Source organism: Sminthopsis crassicaudata, chromosome 5 (genome assembly GCF_048593235.1).
Source record: "Sminthopsis crassicaudata isolate SCR6 chromosome 5, ASM4859323v1, whole genome shotgun sequence".
NCBI lineage: Eukaryota > Metazoa > Chordata > Mammalia > Dasyuromorphia > Dasyuridae > Sminthopsis > Sminthopsis crassicaudata.
This window is the reverse complement of record NC_133621.1, coordinates 146,705,462-146,726,363: the sequence shown is the minus strand read 5'-3', so window position 1 is coordinate 146,726,363 and position 20,902 is coordinate 146,705,462. Positions and strand designations below refer to the sequence as shown.

Genomic DNA, 20,902 nt, shown 5'->3' with positions numbered 1-20,902 from the left:
GTGAGTGAGCCAATCAGTCAAAAAGCATTTATTAAACACCTACTATGTGCCAGGCACTCTGCCAGATGCTTTTTTAAAATCAGTGATTCAATAAGCTGGCCATCATTTACCTCCTTTTCATTTCATATTTCAGGTGCCACACTCAAAGTTCCCTCCAGATGAGTTATTATCCCTCTTTGCCTACCTAGTAAGGCACTGGCCACTGTGCCTTCTCAGCCATTCTCAGCCTATGTATTTACACTGATCATGAGATTTCTCCAGATGAATACTGTAGCTATCCCTATCTCCCAGTCAGATTTCACCAGTTGATCTGCCTACTATTTTAAGATGGTATGATGGGGAAGGCTCATTGTTTTAAAAACTCTACCTTCAGATATGGCTTAGATTTCCTAATTACATTTTAATTTTTTAGGGCAACACTCAGGGTTGAATGTCTGTTCCACATATTACCTAGGAGGAGGAGGGATCTAACTATCCCCCCACCACATCCCAATGCAAGCTTATAATAAATTCTGACAAGCTGTTTAGATTCAATTTCTCTTTTTAGAAACTTTGCCTCCTCCCCGCTACTGTACATCATCTATGGTAATCTGGGTGCAGTGAGAACTCATCCTCCTGGGACAGGTATATACAACTGCCCATATTAGCAAAGGCAGGTACTTATCAGGGCCTCTAAATGATTTTTAATTAACTAAAGTAAATTCTCTAATCTCTTGAAGAGATGGATCTATTCCACAGTGAAAAACTCCATAATCATCCATTCAACCACATCCTTACTAACCATTTTTTTACAATTCACTATGCCATTGTTCAAACATTTCCTTTCAAGTTCCTAGGTGACAGAAACCTTTCCATGCTGCTCCAGGTAGTAGTAAAATGAGACCAAGATTCTCTTACTACTGGAGCTGATTTACAGTTCTCAGCTTTATTCCTGCTATGATTCTCTTCCATCATAGTTTTTTACCTGAGCAGCATTTCACACATTTCCCTATCCCAATAAAAATTCTGAATCGAAAACTATTAAATGTCCCTTCTTTCAGCAGCATCACCCCTTTTACTTGCGCTCTTATCAGGTCTATTAGTTTCTCCACTGCCATCCAGATGTGGTCCACAAAAAATCTAAGAGTTCTGTCTCTAGGTGCTGAATATCCAGTTTATTTTCATTTTTTTCCCTCCTAAATAGACCCCTGGGTCAGTCTACATAATCAATAATCATTATGGACCATTTTTGTTCCAGGCATTGTGCTAAGAGCTGGGATGTTACACACACACACACACACACACACACACACACACACACACACACACACACACAGTTTTTGCTCTCAAAGATCCCAGAATATAATGAGATAACCTTCAAACTACTAAGTAAAAATAATATATATATATATATACATATGTATGTGTATATATATATATATATATACACATAGATTTATTTTTCTATCTAATCTATTTAATCTATCTATCTATTAAATCTGAGATAAATACCGGAAGGAATGGTACTAGGAAATGGTACTGGGAAAGACATCCGGTACAAAGTAGGATTTTTAGCTGAGATTTGAAGAAACCCAAGGGAGAAGAGGTTACATTGACATTCAAAGTCTAAAAGTCTGACCACCCTCCCAACCTTATATGGAACAGCCTTCTAATCTGCTAAAAAAAAAAAAAAAATGGATCCAAAGAGAGAAACTCCTGATTACCCCCTTTCAATCACAACAAAAGATTGTTTTTTACTCCCTAGGTTGTAGTAACTTCTAACTCATCAGCAAAGACCTGGAAATTGAATTTCTTTCCAGATGAAGAAGAGAAGACATTTAAATATTAGTACTAGAGAATGGATTTTCTCCCTTGGGGGGGGGGGAAACTTTCTTGAATGGTACTGGGAAAAAAACCTTTATCCTAATTCCAGTTCTGGTCTTTAGTTAGCTTCTTTTCTTGTTAAATACAAGAAATACAACTCCCAGATTTTTTGTAAGGGCAGTTACACATATAATCCAAAATGTTACCAGCAATCTCTCCTGAGTATGAGGAATAGAACTTCAAGAGATTCACATAATAACTTAAATTTCACAGCCCACTTTAGTTCTTTGATGAAGCTCAATCAGTGTCACATAGTAGGGAGAAATAATCTCGCTGTGACTTTGTTATAGCTAATGGCAGGAAAAAAAACACATTTTGTTTTCCAAATTTGTTAAATTTTAAAAGCTTAGGAATTTCACAGGCTCTAAAATTATAGGAAGGAAATGAAGTCCTAGACCATTTTTTGTCATTATTCAGTTGTTTTTCAGTTGTGTCTGATTCTTTGTGATCCTCTTTTGGGGTTGTCTTGGCAAAGATCCTGGAGTAGCTTGCCATTTCCTAATCCAACTCATTTTACAGATGAGGAAACTGAGGCAAATAGAGGTAATTGGCTTGCCTGGAGTCTAGAGTATCTGAGGCTAGATTTCACAGGAGGAAGATGACTGCTGGCTCTAGATCCAGAGCTCTATCTGTTCCACCATGTAGCTGCCTGACCACTATTTGGATTCTTACAACATTCTACCTCTTTGCTCCTTCTTACTTTATCCCCTAGATTTTTTGTGACACTATTCTCTTCTCCCTCTTTATCTGCATTAGCTATCTCTTTTGGTTCATCATTTACATTATGTTCCCATTTTGTGCTTTCTCTATAGCTCTATCCTCAAGCCCTTTTTTGGGTCTCTTCTCCCTATGTACTTTTTTTTTTTTTTTTGGTAATTCATCAGCTCCCCTGGATTTTACTAGCATCATCCATGGGTGAATGCATTCTATTCATCTGCATATATTCAACTACAATAGCTTCTTTGAGATTCAGTCCCACACCACCATTTGCAAACAGGACATTTAAAATCGGAGTCCCAAAGATATTTTAAACTCAACATGGATCTAAAATGGAACTCATTAACCAAACCTGTTCTTCCAACCTTCCCTATTTCTGTTGAATTTATCACCACCCATCTATTCTTCTAACTTCATGTTTGATTCTCTTCACCCTCTATATATAATTGGTTGCCATTGGTTGTTGCTTCTAACTCACATCTTTTGCATGGAACCTCTTCTATCCCCATAGCAACTGCATTAGTTCAAACCCTTATCAACTTTCTTCTAGAATGTTGCAATAAAATGTCTTAGGTCTATCCACTTCATCCTACCTGTTCCTGCCAAAATAGTTATCCTTTAAGTGGCACTATGCAAGTTCCTTACTAAAACAACTCCAGTGACTTCCTATTGCTCCTATCTAAACCCTATTGATTAAATAAACTATACCTGGAGGATTTATCTACCCTCAAAGAATTTTAAATCTAGTTTATTTGTTTTAGCTAGCTTAAACATGTAATCAAGTGGTTAGCTTTTAAGTCTATGCAATTTCATAGTAGGAAATTTGATGAAACTTTGGAGTTTTATAACATTTTCCTTGTCTGTACATTGTTGGGAGGGTAAGTTGAGGTATTTGTATGTTGCTATTTTTGTATAAATAGGAATCAAGAGGGGAAAATCCCATTATTCCTTACCCAAATCTCTTCTAGCATCATTGCACATTACTTTCTCTTCCTTACTTCGGCAATTCAGCCAAACTTGCCTCCTTTCTGTTCCTCCAATCTGTCTATGGCTTTCAAATAACTTGGAATATACTTCCTCCATACTACTGCATGAAACCCTTCCTGACCAACTACTTCCCTCCCACAGTGCTTTGTATTTAATTACTTTGTATGTTTTTCACTTTATATAGGATAACAATATCACACACACACGCAAATAAACGCACTTGTCTTCATCATTAGAATGTAAGTCATTTATGAGTAGGGATGGTTCCATTCTTTGCACTTGTATTTCCAGTGTTTGGCATAGAGTAGGAGCTTAAGAAATACTCATTGGTTAGTAGCAACGTATCAAGTAATATAGGATAATATAGAATCAAATTTGTTAACATACATTCCAATATTCCAACATACTAATAGTGCCCCTCAAATTCTGAAAAGTATAATTATGGATCTCTGTGTCATAAGAATATCATGTTGACCTAGAATCCTTGCATTTTATATTTTATAGTATTTTATATAGGAAGAAAATATGTTCTAATTTTAAAGGCTTCTAGCTCCTTTAGACTCTTATCTGCACAAGTCTACTGGAAATCCCAGAGTAGTTCAGACCAGAGAAGATTCTGTAATCTGGATACGTACCCTTATTATTCTGGAACCAAGCCATGCTTCTAACTGGATGCAAGAATAGCTCTAGTCTTAACAATTATTATTTCAGTTTTCACCAGAATGAAATTTGTCAGGCTCCTTTTTCCCTCTCCATAGAATACTGAAATCACCAGTGAAATCAAGTCTTTGTTTCAAGTTTTTCCATGGAAAGAATTACAAACTAAAGTGGAAACCAGGCTCAATATATAAAAAAATGAAAAACTTGAAATCACATTTTTATCAGTTTTAAGAACCTACAAAAGCAACAATTAAAACATTTATTGTTGTAGTTTAATAAATTGGCTTAAATTAGAGTTAATATTATTTGATCAGCATAGTATGTTTACATGGAATAAAAACTATTGTCAACAAGACTTGTAAATGCAAATAAAAAGGATTCTCTCTTCCTTTTTGAAAATATTGCCCCCATAAAGTCAATTTCTTTTTTTCTTTTTTCCTCTGAATTCCAATAATGAAAATGAAATCTTATTCCAAGATCTTGATCCAAGGTATGTATAGATTTTCTGCTGAGAAACCAGGAGATCATTATACACTTCAACAACAATACTATATGAGGATGTATTCTGATGAAAGTGGATATCTTCAACAAAGAGAAGATCTAATTCAGATCTAATTGATCAATGATGGACAGAATCAGCTACACCCAGAGAAGGAACACTGGGAAATGAGTGTCAACTGTTTGCATTTTTGTTTTTCTTCCCAGGTTATTTTTACCTTCTGAATCCAATTCTTCCTGTGCAACAAGAAATTCGGTTCTGCACACATATATTGTGTCTAGGATATACTATAACATATTTAACATGTATGGGACTGCCTGCCATCTAGGGGAGGGGGTGGAGGAAAAGAGGGGAAAATTCAGAACAGAAGTGAGTGCAAGGGATAATGCTGTAAAAATGCATATGTACTGTCAAAAAAAAGGTATAATTATAAAATTAATAAAAAATAAAGTATAAAAATATGTAAACAACAACAAAACCAAAAAAAAAAGCAAAGAGAGGAGGTTTCATGTGTACCTTATGGAAAACCAATTCATTACTTTATGGCCACATTAGATCATTTGCTTGGGTTTTGAAAAGAACTTCATCAAGTGCTAATGCTTTTCAGGGCAAAATTTTCAGGGCAAAGAGTCCATATTAGGTGAGTTGGACCGCTGCACCCCCCCCCCCCCGCCCTGCCCAAGGCCAACAGTAGTAGATGAGGACAGATACACATCCTGGGGATCATAGTAAATCAGGACTCAAGAACTCTAGTGGACAACAGGACAAGTATGGATATGAGAGTAAGTGAAGAGTGAGTGATAAATGTCAGGGGTCAGCACAAGCTGTGTGTCAGAGAACCAGTATTCCACAAAGAAAGGCTTTGGGATTTTACAAGATTACAAGAGTAATCCCAGCATACAGCAAGTAGTTTTATAGGTTGATGACTCAAAGAGCTAAAAGGTCAAGTCAATCACAAAGGGGAATATTTATCATTGTACATGCTTGCTACCTCACACAATCCATTTTTCTTTGTTTCTGGTATTTTCTATGAGTCCATGAGAAAGCAGGAAATATCATAGAAGATTGTCTTTTGTGGGTAGGAAAGGGTAAATTAGTCGATGATACCTGGCTACAGTAGGTAGCGTAAGTAGGATCTGAACAGTAGCTGCTTCTAGTGAGCAAATTTCTGGAAAGTGTTTAAAATCTTTTCAAACAAGTTCTTCTTCTCAACTAAACCTTTCTTGTCAGTAGTATTTTCCTATTCTCCCAAGCTAGCAATCTTGGAAGATCATTGCTCTTCCTTTTTCCTTCATTCCTTATATCCTACTTTCTGAGAAACAACTCTTAATTGTTAGAAATATCTCAGAACCGCCTCTTTCTCCCTGTCTTCTTCTTGGACCTTGGTCACTTTAACCCATATTATAGTGATGGTTCTACTTAGCCTACCTAATACTTCCATCTTCAATTTATTCAGCTGACTGTTTGTTCTCTCTATATTTATTTCTCTCTATTACTGTTTTCCATCCTCTTCTGAGAAACCTTCAATGGCTATTTCCTCCATTATCAAGAAACAGTGTGCCCACTTTTCAATCCTCCTCTATCATCTCACTTTATACAATCTTTCTAATTTTATTTCCCACTGCTGTCTAATATGAACCTTCTCTTCTAATCAGATCAGGTTTTGCACTTTTTCATGAATATTGTTCTCACATCTTCATTAAATTTGTTTCCCTAAGTGAATGCTTAATGAAGTGTTGTCCCTCTCTCTATTTCAATCACTCAATCAATAAATATTAAGTGTTAGGAAGGCACAGCAAGGCAAAGGCAAACTTGAAAGGAAATTTTATCAGTTTTAAGAATCTATAACCATAATTTATATATATATATATATATAAATTATATATATATATAATTTATCTATGACCATAAATTATGAAGATATATATATATATATATGGGGTATTTTTAATAAATTGATTTAAATTAACATTTTAATTTTATTTGATCACTATAGCATACTGTCATGCAAAAAAACTTAATCTTACCCATACTCCAAAATGCTCATCCCCCCCCATTACCTTTGAATCTCTTTTTGCATCAAGTTTCCATTCAAACATACCCCTCTACCTGAAATTTTATTCAATTTCCTCCTCAAGATCTTCATGCCCTCCTCCCCCAAATTATCCTGTATTTTTGTATATATTCCACATATATTTGTTTTGCTCAAAAGCTCCATGAAGACAGGGATTGTTAAATTTAAAAAGACTTACTAAGACTTCTGAGATGGTGTGTAGAGGAGGGAAAAGAGAAAAGTGATTCCAAGATCCTGAGGCTATTGTTACATGAGTAAGTTTGGAAAGGAAATTGATTTTGGCAAAAGTGTCCCTTAAGTTTTTTGCTAGGTTTCAAATAAATTTTGCCATATTGATCTGTAATGAGAACAGAGAATGGAACTCACAGTTATTTAACATGCATAGAAGATAAAGCTCTGGAAATTCCAATTATCACCTCAAAACTTTCAACTATCTATGTGATCCTTATCAATTAATTCTTTTGGGCTCAATTTCCTCATCTCCAATATGGGGATAAAAATAGTTGATTACCTCACAGGGTTGTTGTGAGGAACAGATGAAATAATGAATACAAATTCCTTTGCCAAATCTTTAGAGTACTATATGTATGTGAATGTGTTAAATAATAATATATGTCTAGCTGTATATGTGTATACATCTATGTGTATGTACACATCTATATATTATATATATATATATATTACGTATGCAACAGATGTGTATTTAGTTAATGATGGGTGAAATGAAAGCTTATTGTGAGGGTTATTCATTCTAGTGTTTAAAAAAATTATAAAGTTTTTAGAAGTTTTACCTGAAAGGCCAAACAAAATGATAATGTACTTTTCTCAGAAGAAAAAAGGGTTGCATTGATCCTTTTCATATTCATGTTGTATTTCAAACCATCTAGTTTACTAACATTGTTTTCATTTTTTTATTTCAAAAAATGCACTGAAATGAAACCTAATTCAATGATTGTTTTATTTCAAAAAATGCACTGAAATGAAACCTAATTCAAAGACTGCTTCCAAACTAATTAAGTCACTTCTTAAAACCCAAGAATTTTATTTGATTTCACACTCTCAAACATAAAAGTAAAGTACATTCACTATTCATGGGCAGAAAGCAAGTGCATTGTGAGGAACAAACCCCTTTGGCTGAGAACCAGTACTAATCGCATTGACAAATTCCACTTGGTAAGGACTACCTACTCTTCCTCTGCTGTTAATATTTCTGAAAGTTGTGATGCAAGCTGCCCCACCCCTTTCTGAGAATACAAAAAGCCCTGACTCAATCTGATATCTCACAGGCAGCTGTCTCTATTAAAGTTGCTCCAGTCTCCAGACTTCCCTTTTGGGCGAGTTCCTCTGCCAAGATGAACTTAGCTTACTTTTACTTGCTGAGCTCAATTGTACCAGCTTTTCATAATGTCGGGGCAGTGGAAGACAAAGCAAAGGAAACTAAAGAAGAAAAATTTGCTGCTGCTTGTCCTGTGAAGCTGGAAGCAAGTGGACAATGTGAGGAAGGAGAGGAGTGTCCCTACCAGATGAACCTGCCTTCCCTGACCATCCAACTACCCAAGTCATTCAGCATGATTGAACAGGTCTTTAAAGATGTTCAAAATCTCAAGGAAACTGTAAATAATCTGAAGAAATCTTGCCAAGAATGCAAACTGCAAGCTGATGATAACCAAGAAATGGGAAGAAATGATCCATTGCAGTCTAACACAGATGCTGCTGAAAAGGAGAGTGATAACCGAATTAAAGAATTGGAGACTGAAGTTAGCAGGCTATTTTCCAATCTGAAGGATGCCAAAGATGAAATTAATTCACTTCACGGTCGCTTGGAGAATCTGAACCTGGTAAACATGAACAACATAGAAAATTATGTTGACAGCAAAGTGGCTAATCTGACGTCTGTGGTGAACAGTTTGGATGGTCGATGTTCATCTAGGTGTTCAAACCTCTCGGGACTGCAGTCAAATTCTGGTATGTGAAATGTGCATTGTTTTCATGTTTTTACAGATCAAGAAATTTGAAAGCAAGTAACATTTTGAAAATAAAACTAGAAGTAAAATGGCAAGAAGGGTAAATTATATAAACCTTTTTGTGTGTGCCTGCAAAGTTAAGATACAAAAACTAATGCAATTTTGAAAATAAGAGCATTGCTCTGATTTGTTCATGAAATTATACTGGATTTTATTAGTTCCACTAGAGAGCACTTTGAATTTCACTTCTGTATCAAGATCTGTACAGAATTCTCACTAATATAAGATTGCTAATGTCACATAAAAGCAAATGAAAAATATCCACAAATACACTGTGATTGCTCTATTTTTTTCTAATATATTTAATCAGTGTGGTTAATCAAGATTTACTTAAAATCTATATCAATGTTAAAGTTTTATTTAACAGGTTAGAGACATTTCATGGATTTTTTTTACTGCCACTTATTAAATTCTTATTAAGCTAAGTAGGATCAAGGATCCTTGATAAATTTTCAATTTTTAGTTCAAAATTACATAACCACAAGAATCAAAGGGAAAAGAGATTTTATGGGTGGGATAAAAACAAACTATGTGGATTCATATCTATGCAAGTCTTTCCACATTAACATTTTCTAATGGCATATAATCCTTTTAAGTGGAGATTTTTTGGCAAGCAGCTGATATTTTTATAGTGAAAAATAAGACTCTTGGACTAACATGTATTTTGATTTCTTTATCCTTTATCTCCTTTTTTTGGGCCAGAACCATGGCATTTTAAAAGGGAAAAACATCTTTCAATAGAATAAAAGAAACACAGCTGAAAGATTTTATTATAAAATAAATTTAACTTTAAGGGGAAGCTAGGTGTGGTGAGTAGAGCACCAGCCTTGGAGTTAGGAGGACCTGAGTTCAAATGTGACTTCAGACACTTAACACTTGCTAGGTAACCCCAATTGCCTTGCCAAAAAAACAAACAAACAAAAAACAAAACAAAACATACACACAGCACAAAAAAAAATTAACTTAAGCTTCAACATAGAACTAAACTTTACCTTATTATTTAGATGTCTCAAATAAATTTTCTTTTAAATCACTTAACAGAAGTCAAAATAAACATATATATCTTACATTACTGCTTCCAAGCAGATATATCAGGTCCCTTTAGGAGAGTTACTACCACTGTTGTATCTGTGGCCATCAATAGTTGTGATAACAGAATCACTAGGAATAAACATAAAATACCTTACACCCATACCCTAGCAGACATATGCCTAATTGTGGACTTCTTGAAATTGTTGATAATGGTCTCCCTGGGGATTCTGGTTTCACACCTGAACTCTGGGACTACCACAGATGATAGTTCTGGTAGCTCCTGAAAATTCTAATGGTAGCTGGTCCCTGTAGTTCTGCTGTGAGTCCCCTAAAGAGGGCCAGCAGGATAGATACTCTTGGGGTTTGGGTATGTCTAGGGAACATTTTGGGGTCCCTGACAAAGTCAATTCCTGTATATTCTTTGGGGAAAGGTTCAGTAAAGGGATTCCTAAAGAAAGGGCATAAGGGCTTCCAGAAAGAAACATAGGAACCAGTAGGATCCCTTAAGAAGCTTGAGGGATGTGTTTGGGGATACATTCTATTACATAATATTACAATGAGGTTCTAATATAGAATAATTTAGATTGTCATTGAAATACTACTAAAGGATTACTATCTTTAAATAATATATATGTGTATATATATATTACATATAGAAAGATAGATGCATGGATATATGTGTATGTGTGTAGACAGATATAGCCTGAGCTTTAAAAGAACATCAATAATATGCAGACATACCTAACAAAAAGTTTATCCAATTTCAAAGCCATCAATTCTCATAAAAGTTGGCTGGTAGTGGATTTCAACTTCTTTCACCAATTTCTGGCAAAATCCAAGTAATCTAGATTACTTGATTATGTTGCATCAGAAAAGGAAACTAGGTAGCAATAGACAGAGTACTCACCCTGGAGTCAGGAGAACCTGAATTCAAATCTACCTTCAGACACTTAACATTTAGCAGCTGATTGATCCAGCACAAGTAAGAATTGCACTCAAAGAACAGTTTATTCTATAATCAGTCTGATTTGTTGGTTAATTATTATAGACCTTTTATGTAATATAAGAATTTTATTTTATTAATTGTCCTATCAATAGATGGTCAGGGCTTGAAACATTTCCAGGAGACTTAGTAGTGTCAAAAAAGAGAAAACAAACAAAGGTTGACATATCTGAACTCTTTAATCTTCTGATAAACAACTGAAATCAATTTGCATATTCCTAGGCTAGTAGGCAAGGTTGTCAGAGGATGAGACCATGAGGAGGAGAACTCATGAAATGTGGCACCCAGGGAGTGTGAATAAAGAAAATACAAATCTGGACAATACTCCATGAGTAGTCTCTGCGCATAGTTGTAGGGTAACTGTACTTTTGTTATCATAACTTAGTACAATTACAATTATCAGTCTCTAGCTTCCATAATATACAATTTTCCAGTTCATCTATTCACCTTCTGCCCCAATGCTGTCTTTGCCAAGAAAACCTCAAATGCAGTTATGAAGAGATAGACACAACTGGAACGACTGAAGAAATAAAACAACAATAACAAAAGGGTTTTATAGAATTAGGATAAATCAGTTTGAGTCAATTTCACAGAGAGATGTAGAAATTTTATTTTTGCTATTTCTTCTTTAATTAATATTTAGTTTTTAGATCAAACTATGTTCTTGTGCCTATAAATTATTTCTACCTACAATTCTTTGTAAGAATACTTTATACCTGTCAATTAAAAAGTTTTCTTTTCTCTCCTGCCCTACCAGGTGCTATTACTCAACATCTAATATACAAAGACTGTTGGGATTATTATGGGAAAGGCCAAAAGAACAATGGAATCTACAAAGTTACACCTGATCCAAAAAATAAGACCTTTGAAGTTTACTGTGACATGGAATCCATGGGTGGAGGTTGGACAGTAATGCAGAATCGCCTAGATGGAAGTACTAACTTCAACAGAACATGGAAGGAGTACAAAAATGGCTTTGGAAATCTTAGCAGGGAGTTCTGGTTAGGTAATGATAAAATTCACCTTCTGACCAAGAGTAAAGAAATGGTCCTTAGAATTGATCTTGAAGATTTTAATGGTGTCAAATTATATGCTCTGTATGACCAGTTCTATGTGGCCAATGAATATCTCAAATACCGTTTACATATTGGCAATTATAGTGGTACTGCTGGAAATGCTCTGCGTTTCAATAGACATTATAACCATGACCTTAAATTTTTCACTACCCCAGACAAAGATCATGATAGGTATCCCTCTGGAAACTGTGGACTTTACTACAGTTCTGGTTGGTGGTTTGATGCATGTTTGTCTGCGAACTTAAATGGTAAATACTACCACCAAAAATACAAAGGTGTCTTCAATGGGATTTATTGGGGTACATGGCCTGGCATGAGTAGTGGTGAACCAAATGGATTTAAACATTCTTTCAAGAGGGCAAAAATGATGATTAGGCCAAAATTCCTTGCATCATAAGTTACTATTCACTCTACCAAGTTTTCACCTAATTATTTTCCTCAGTATTTTCCTTTCCCTTCACTTTCTTTCCTTCTCCTCTTCTCTCCTTTTTTTGTTTCCTTTTGCAATAAATGCCTTCTATATAAAATTTGATATTTTCTACAATTTTAAAATCATTTCTATGAACAAAAATATGTCTCATTCCAATTAGTTTAAAACAGACATAGTATTTTAAATAATAAAAAAAAGATAGTAATAAGTTCCTGTGAAAATCTTAAGGTTTTTGTAGTTGTTATTGTTGTTGCTATTATCCAAATTTATACTTGGAAACAATGGTATTTAGATTTTAATTCAATTATATTTACAATTCTAATTAATCAATATTTGTTCAAATTAAATATCTCATTTATAGAGATAGTAGCTATATTTTTGACAATTAAAACTATTAATTTCTTCATCTAAATGGCCTGTTTTAATATAAGTAAGCTATACCTGGGTATGTTAGACACTTCTGATGCACAAACTTTTTCTAGTCTTAAATTACACTGTTTAAAAACTGAATAAACTGTGATTCTGATAATCCTTTTGTTTCCCTATATGTCTAACACATATCCTGGAATTTTCTCTCTTAAATAAGGCCTGACTCTATATCTAGTATATAACCTCAAACAATAATTATTAAGCAGACTTATGGACCCTGCTTTTCTAAAACTGTTATGAAAGAATGTTCACATTGTTTTCCAAAAACATCTTAACATTTTTTTAAATCTGCAAGCCATAAAAACACTTGGAAATAATATGGCTTGACAATCACTGTTTAAAGACAATCTGTTCACTGTTCCTAAACTTGTTAGATGCTTGATACTAAAGAGCACTTTACTATTAAAAAACAAAAAAAACAAAAAAAAAACCTCTTTTCTCTCTTCACTATGCACAATGGTGTTTTATTTAAGGTTGCTTATTTGTGCCAGACTACTGGGAGAGGGTTTTTTAGGGAAGGGAAAAATGAAGTATTTGTAAGTCAAAATACTCTGAAGGTCAATTTTCTTTCTTTGTTACATTGTAATAAAATGTTTTGCCATATAGAAAATTAAGTTTTCTAAAATTGTCTCTCATACATATAGATTTTGTTCATGATTAGTATAATGTTTCTTTCAAAAAAGAGAAAGAAAAAAACATAGCCTCTGGAATTTTTATAATTAATACATTAGTTTGGAACACATACATAATACTGTATGGAATCTGTCGAAAACAAACAAACAAACAAACAAACAGTATGACTAACTTAGCTATTATAGAAACTATATGAATCTGAAAGGTCAACAATGATATCCCATAAAATATGCTGAGTGCCCAAAAAATGCCACAGTAACACACTCTGTATTATGTTAGAATTGGCCTAACACATTTGCTTTTACATTTTTCAGTGATTCTAATTTAATAGCAAAATATTCAAATTATGTTTAATAAAGCTGCAAGTTTTGCTCATTGCTTTATAATTATTTTTTTCATAGAATAGGGCACATAGTTGCTTCCAGTAACCACAATTTATTTTCCCAAAAATTCCGCTCATAGCTATGTTAACTAAAAATGGTATATAAAACCAACACTTTAAGAGTGAAAATGTTTTGTTCCAAATTATATGAAATACAAAAACCAACAAATCAATATTCAGCTAAACATGGGGATCGTGTAAAATTAAGAAATTTTCAAGTGGAAAATGAAGCTCAGCAGTGCCCAAAGTATAGACAACTAGTGAATGATTTGAAGGAAATATATCTTAAAAGGATTTCAAACATATTTTTTATATTTTGCTTAATTTTTATATCTACTTTTACATTAAAATGCCAATATTGTAAAATAGGTAACTTGGGACTTCGATTTTAAAAATCATAGTATTTATTGCAACTAATATATGAAAGAATTTACTAAATAAATGTATGTTATTTTACATGATGTCAGGTAATAGTAGATACCCTTTGGTGAAAATATCTTTGTCAAAAATCTGCTTGTATGCATGGAAATATGTTGATTTCATGGTGAATTCATTGTTACACTTTAGAATTTGGTAGGTTACTGTTGTGTATAGATATTCAAGAAATATTTTCTTTTAACTCCTGTTATTGGGCCAAAGTGGTACCTTCTTTCATACCTTTCCAGAGTTTTTCTACATTGCTTCTTTTCTCACAAAATTCTTCAGACTTAATATTGTGAAGAATTTCCCATTATAAGGCATGCATTTGATTTTATTCAAATATATCAAGATTATGATCCTCTAAACTTTTTTTCTTGGTGAGAATAAATGAAACTAGGGCTGCCAGAGTGATGTCTTATTCTCCAAAGTATTGCATCACTGAATGAGGCTTCAGGTTCCTTAGTTATGCTATGGTCACAATATAGTTTAATTTATCCATGTATTTCAGAGGACTCTATGATAGTATGGTACCCCTATTCTTAAGAGTTCAGTTTATTCTTCAATTTAAAAATATTAAGTAGATTTTTTCTGAATTTTTGTTTGTGAGTACATAATTTAAACTTACATTACTGATATTTAAACTTTGGCTAATATACACATACAAGGAACAGGAATTATCTAATTCATTGGTTAACTCCAGTGTGATTTTGTCATGAAGGAAAAGTCATTTATAAGCAATTTTGATGACATCTAGTATTCCATAAAAATATTAACTAGTGTTTGAGTCTTGAAAAAGAAAATTATGTTAAAAGTCATGTATACCTGGAAAAATGAACATTTTAGTGACAGAGATTAATGAACATATTAAAGTGAGGAAATATTAAATATATAGCATAAATATAAAAAGGCAAGCTAAAATATGAATTTGTAAACCACTGTTCCATGTTTTTGAATAGCTACTTACGTTCAGTCTTAGCTGTGATATATAATTTTAAGATAAAAGTGAAAAAAATTTGTGGGCAAAGTTGATAGATTTTGTAAAAAATGATTTTTTTTCAGTGTTTAAAATGTTCTTATGTCATATCTTTTAAATTTTGTAAAATAAAAGGGTAATCTGAAACTATCTGTTGCTTTGACATGAAAAAACATTATTTCTTTCTGTAAAATGATACTGATATAACACTGATTGGGCAGCTAAGTGGCACAGAGAATAGAGCACCAGTCAGGCAGACCTGAGTTCAAATACAACCTCTAACATTTACTAGCTATGTGACCCTGAGTAAGGTACTTAATTTGTTTACCTTAATCCACTGAAAAAAGAAATTGCAACCTACTCTAGTATCTTTACTAAAAACAAATACCCCAAAAGAACACCCCAAAGAAGTCACACAGAGTTGGACATAACTGAACAACAACATCAACAAAAGGGCAAAAAAGAAGAAAAATCTTGCTATATAATAATATATGAAATATCTGCAATATCTGAACTTCAAATTTTTGGGAATTGTATTGAGTTGTATGTGCAAGTCTTGTGAGGCATTATTTTCCACACTGTTGAACGAAACATTGCATTCAAGGCTCAGAAACATTTTGTTGTTTTTCCATCAATGAGCATTTATTAAATATCTATGTTGGCTGGCTACTGTACTAGGCACCAAGGATACAAAGATAGAAATGAAATAGGCTTTTGACCCTCAAGGAAACTATACTTTTTAGGAATAAACAGTATGTAAACATACACATAAATATAAAAGAGCACAGAGTAAATACAAGTAAATATAAAAGATATGCAGAGTAAACACAAGGGAATTTGGGAGAAATAGCTGATAAGATCAGGAAAAGACAATAAGAGATAACATAATGGATACAATAGCTGAGCTGCAGATGTCTATTTCATATATGAGAATGTAGCTAAGACACAGGGATGGAGACAGCCATTGTCAGCCAGTGGGTCAGTTTGGTTAGAATGCAGACTGTATGAGGGAGAATACTAGCTGAGAAGTGTGGGAAAGTAGGCTGAACTTTTCAATGCCAAACAAAAGAGATGGTATTTTATCCTAGAGACAAGAGTGCTCCTAGAGTTTCTTGGACAGCACAGTGAACATGGTCAAACCTGTGCTTTAGGAGTATTATTTCGACAACTATATGGAGGATGTATTGTAGAGAGTCATAGTTAAGAAGCTATTTGGGAGCAGCTAGGTGGTTCAGTGGATAGTTCAAATTTAGAGTCAGACATTAGCTGTGTGATTTTGGACAAGTCATTTAACCCCAATTATCTTTCATTACCCCCCAAAAAGAGGGGGTCTTTGTAAAGAGGTTTTGTATGTAGTAATCAAACAATCTATCAAGCACCTATTCTATGTTATACATTGTGCTAACTAATGGGATTTCAAGTAAAATGAATGAAATAATCAGTTTGCAATGAGTTTACATTCTAATAGGGGAGACAACAAATACATATAAAAATACATGCAATATAAATACAAATTTAAAATATATATGTATATTATACACCTACATACTTATTATTAAAATCAAGATTTTTTTGGGGAGAGAATACACTAGCAATTGGGGGGTATCATGAAATACTTTATGTAGGAGATAGGGTTTGAGCTGTTATCCTAAAGAAAGAGATGAATTCTTTAAGGTAAAGGTAGTGCATTTCAGATATAGAAATGGGAGATAGAGGACATCAAGCAACAAAAAAGCAAGTCATATTTGGTAAGATTATAGAATGAAGGAAGGAGAATAGTTTTCAGTGGTGTTGGAAAGATAGATTGGGTCCTGGTTGTAAAAAGTGCTAACTACTAAATAAAGGAATTTATACTTTATCCTGAACAGAGAGATAGTTCAGCAGATAAAGTATTGGACCTGTAGTTGAGAAGACTTCAAATCTAACCTCAAAACATTTACTAGCTAGGTGACCCTGAGCAAACCATATAATCCCTTTTGCTTCAGTTTCCTCCTCTGTAGAATAGGCTGAGAAGGAAATAGCTGACAACTTCAGTATCTTTGCCAAGAAAAACCAAAATGGCTTCAAGAGTCCAAGAAACAGTGCCACTCCCATTGTACCTTATATGGAAACTAAACCCCCCCCCCAATGGAAACTCAATAAAGAATTTTGTAATATAATAGATCTAAGGGACAATTTTTTTTTCATAAATTTTAGCTGACATGTTAGTGGAAAAGATGGGAGAAATACCAAAGGAAACAAGTATAAAGCAGCTTTTAAGAAAAATTTTACTAGATGAAAGATCAGCAAAAGTGTAAAACAACATACATGAATCAAAACATTAATGATATCAACAATTACAAAATAAGAGTCAAGAAAATATCATACATCAGAAAATTAAATTGAAGAATACACCAGAAACTACAAAACTAAAAACACAAAACAAAACAAACAAAAAACAGTAAGCAAAAAAGATCATATATATATATATATATATATATATATATATATATATATATATATATGATATAGAAGTTGAAGAAATAACTAGAAATGCATTTGGTTAATGTGTTTCCCAGAAGATAACAATGAAAGAAAAAAAAGTAGACATTGCATCAGAAGACCTAATAACTCAAATTTTTTGGAGTGGACAAGATTAGGAAGTATTCTTGGAGAGAAAATGCAGGATAGCAGCAAGGAGAAATGCTCATGTCATGTTGATTAATTAAGACATGTATTTATAAAATTACATAATAATGGTAAAAGCAAAGAAAAAAAATTCTCCAAGTTTTGTTTTAAAAAAAAAAACACTGTTAAGTAAGTGCCTATTATAATATACTTTTCAAAAACAAAGCAAAAACATCAGAATTGGGTGTCTTTAAAAATAGTATCAGAGGACTAGCAGCAAGGATAGTGGAGAAGAATGAAGCAATACTTTCCAATTCCCGCCAAAACTACTCTTAAAAATTTTAAGAAGAGCATCATATTGAGTTCTGTTCATGAAAATTAAGAGGAAACCATGGAGGGTTAGTTTTCTAAACCCAAATCACAAATTCAGTCCAAAGGTAAGTAATCAGGGTAGGAACTACGCAACAAGGGCAGACCTGCAGATTTGTTGCTCAGAACCCAACTGAGGATGGGGACAGCAACTGGATACCAGGACTGTGTCCAGTTACATCTTCAGTGTTTAGATGCAAATCAAGAGAAAGTCCAAGAATCAAGCTATGCTAAATCTGTCTGGTTAGTACTTTTTAAGATTTGCAGCCTGCAACCGTGCTGCTTCTTTGATTTGTGAAAACTCCGTATTTGTCAGAAAATTGTCAGAAAATACAATGATAGAACCAATAGATAATACAAAAGGCAAGAATCATAAAATAATATTCCAGGAGTCAAATGAATGTCAGAATCAGTGGCTTAGATCCAAGAATGTTAGCAAGAAAAACTACAGGGGACAAAATGTATTTTAATGAAATAGGGAGAACCTCCAAGCATTCCTAATGAAAAGATTGCACAGAATCTGCATAGAAACTTTGAAGTTGAAATACAGGAGTTAAGTTAATTAATAACTAATGAATATTAAAGGAACTAGATGGGAATCAATTGTTCATAATCCTCTGTGAATTCTATCATCATCAGGGGTCATAGAAAAGTTCTAATTACACAGGAGCTGGGAATGGTTCTGTTGTGATGATCTTAAATGTTGTAGTGTAGTCCTGAGGAATGTTGTTGTAATAAGCCCCAGACTACCTGGCCTTGGGAATAATGTAGTCAATTTAGGAATGTAGCTGTTGGAAGTGATGTGACACAACCTTAGAGAATGTGTATCAAAAAGAGTTGGACAAGGAAGTTTAATTTGTTATCCAAAAGTCTCACATCTGGACTCAAACAATGAGCACTTATTAGTTTCGTGAGAGAAGAAAGGGGGGTCATTTTTAGACCCCATTACTAAACTTCTTACCAATCATGTGAGCCCTATTCCCATGTTATTTATCCTGTTTGATTTATTCCTGTTCTATATTCCTCAACTTTATCTCTGTTTTCCCCATCAATTTACCAACTTGCTCCCTGCTCTTTGCTATCTTACTCTTGGAATTCAGCTTATTTTAATTGGTATTAAAATTCTAATAAAACTTTGTCTCTTCACTTAGAAATTATCTAAGTTTTCAAATTCTTTTGGGACACTTGTGACACCGGTTCAAAACCCCAATATATTTTGGGGGCTACCCCTCTATCCCTGAATTGCAACATTGGGAATGAAAAGAGGGCAAGAGGAATATAGTAGGGAAGGAGGGAAAAGGAGGAAAGAGAAATTATCTCACTATCAGGATGTAGAAGTATACATCTATACAAATGAGGAGGAGGGGGTGAGGGAAGCAGCTGACACATCCTCCTCCATTTCATTTGAAATATTCAAAGAGGAGAAAATGCATACAAATATATGTTACCTAACACATAGTTGAATACAAAAATATATTTTACTCAACAGGGAAATGGAAAGGAAAAGAGAAAAGAGAAAAAGAAATTAGGGGGAAGACAGATTAAGAAAGAGATTAGTTCCAAAACAATATATGTCTAGAGAAGTCTTTTTCTGTTGCGTTTGCCAAACTAATTGATAGCCTTTAAAACATTAAAAAAAAAAATAGGGAGACAGAAAACTGCCTATAAACACCTACCAAGAGAGATAGCTCAAATACATAGGTTTCCTCTCTATGGGCCCTATCAGACTTGGGCTTGATAAATCATGGATATTTTAATGACAATTTACTGATATTGCTTATTAATTTTAAGGGATCATGCACGAGGCAATCTTCAGTGGTGATGTTACTCATTCTTGGAGAGCCTCTCCTCTCTGGGTCCTGCACAAGCACCTAAAGGTATTGGATCTGTTATTTCTTTGGTATATGTGAGTCAGTCAGCCAGCAAACATTTGTTATGTGCTTATTATGTGCAACATGCATACCCTCTACCAATGGAGGTCAGCATCTTCTCTGTAATCTAACGTCTTAAAGAGCTGTCTAGAGAGTGACTGGCCAGAGTCACTTAGCCTATATGTGCCACAAGTAGGACTTGTCCTAACAGCTTTCTAGCCCCAAAGTTTGTTTCTTTCTATTCCTCTGCACTCCCTCCCTATTCTAGGGCAACCATTGCTGGATCCAGGAAGGAAGAGATTTTGTGAATAACAGGCATCCTCTCCCATCCCAGAAATGCAGGCAATCTCTACTGCACCATGCTGCTCTATTTACTGAATAGGGAAATGAACAAAGGGGACTAACGGCAATTTCTCATTCAAAACAACAAAAGAATGGCATGTAAAACAAAAGTCCATCATCTCCTGTCCCAGAAGGCCATTCACTCGGAGAAAAATCCAACCAATGGGGGTCCTAGTCAGGGGTTTGTCAGTTGTCCTTTAAACAAGGAGACATACATGTGCTCATATATTTTATGGACCTGTCCTTGCCTTATAATATAAAGTTCTCAACTTCTTCCTTAATTTTTAGCATATTCCATATTAAAATAGGATTATTTCTAGAGAGATTAAAATAGGATTATCTCTCTAGATAAAAAGTCCTAGTGATCTGTATCCTTCCTTTTTTGACTGCTTTAGTTGGCAATTTCATTTCAGCAGTCCATGGTAGAAGTTTTTTGCTAAAACAATTGTGCAAGTTTTTGTTGCTTAAGAAATTGTTTGTAACACCTAGTGCTTTAATGGCTCTTTATAAT

General features: G+C 34.0%; 2 protein-coding genes across 4 annotated transcripts in view; one reads left to right on the top strand and one right to left on the bottom strand.

The window, feature by feature from the left end:
* CCDC146 (coiled-coil domain containing 146) overlaps nt 1–20,902 on the bottom strand; it is a 168,612-nt gene that overhangs the window by 114,191 nt on the left and 33,519 nt on the right. The gene's annotated exons all lie outside the window — the stretch shown is intronic.
* On the top strand, nt 8,072–13,237 carry FGL2 (fibrinogen like 2). The gene is made up of 2 exons (XM_074268458.1): nt 8,072–8,765; nt 11,617–13,237. The coding sequence occupies exons 1-2, from the start codon at nt 8,153–8,155 to the stop codon at nt 12,330–12,332; spliced, it is 1,329 nt and encodes a 442-aa protein (XP_074124559.1). The 5' UTR covers nt 8,072–8,152; the 3' UTR covers nt 12,333–13,237.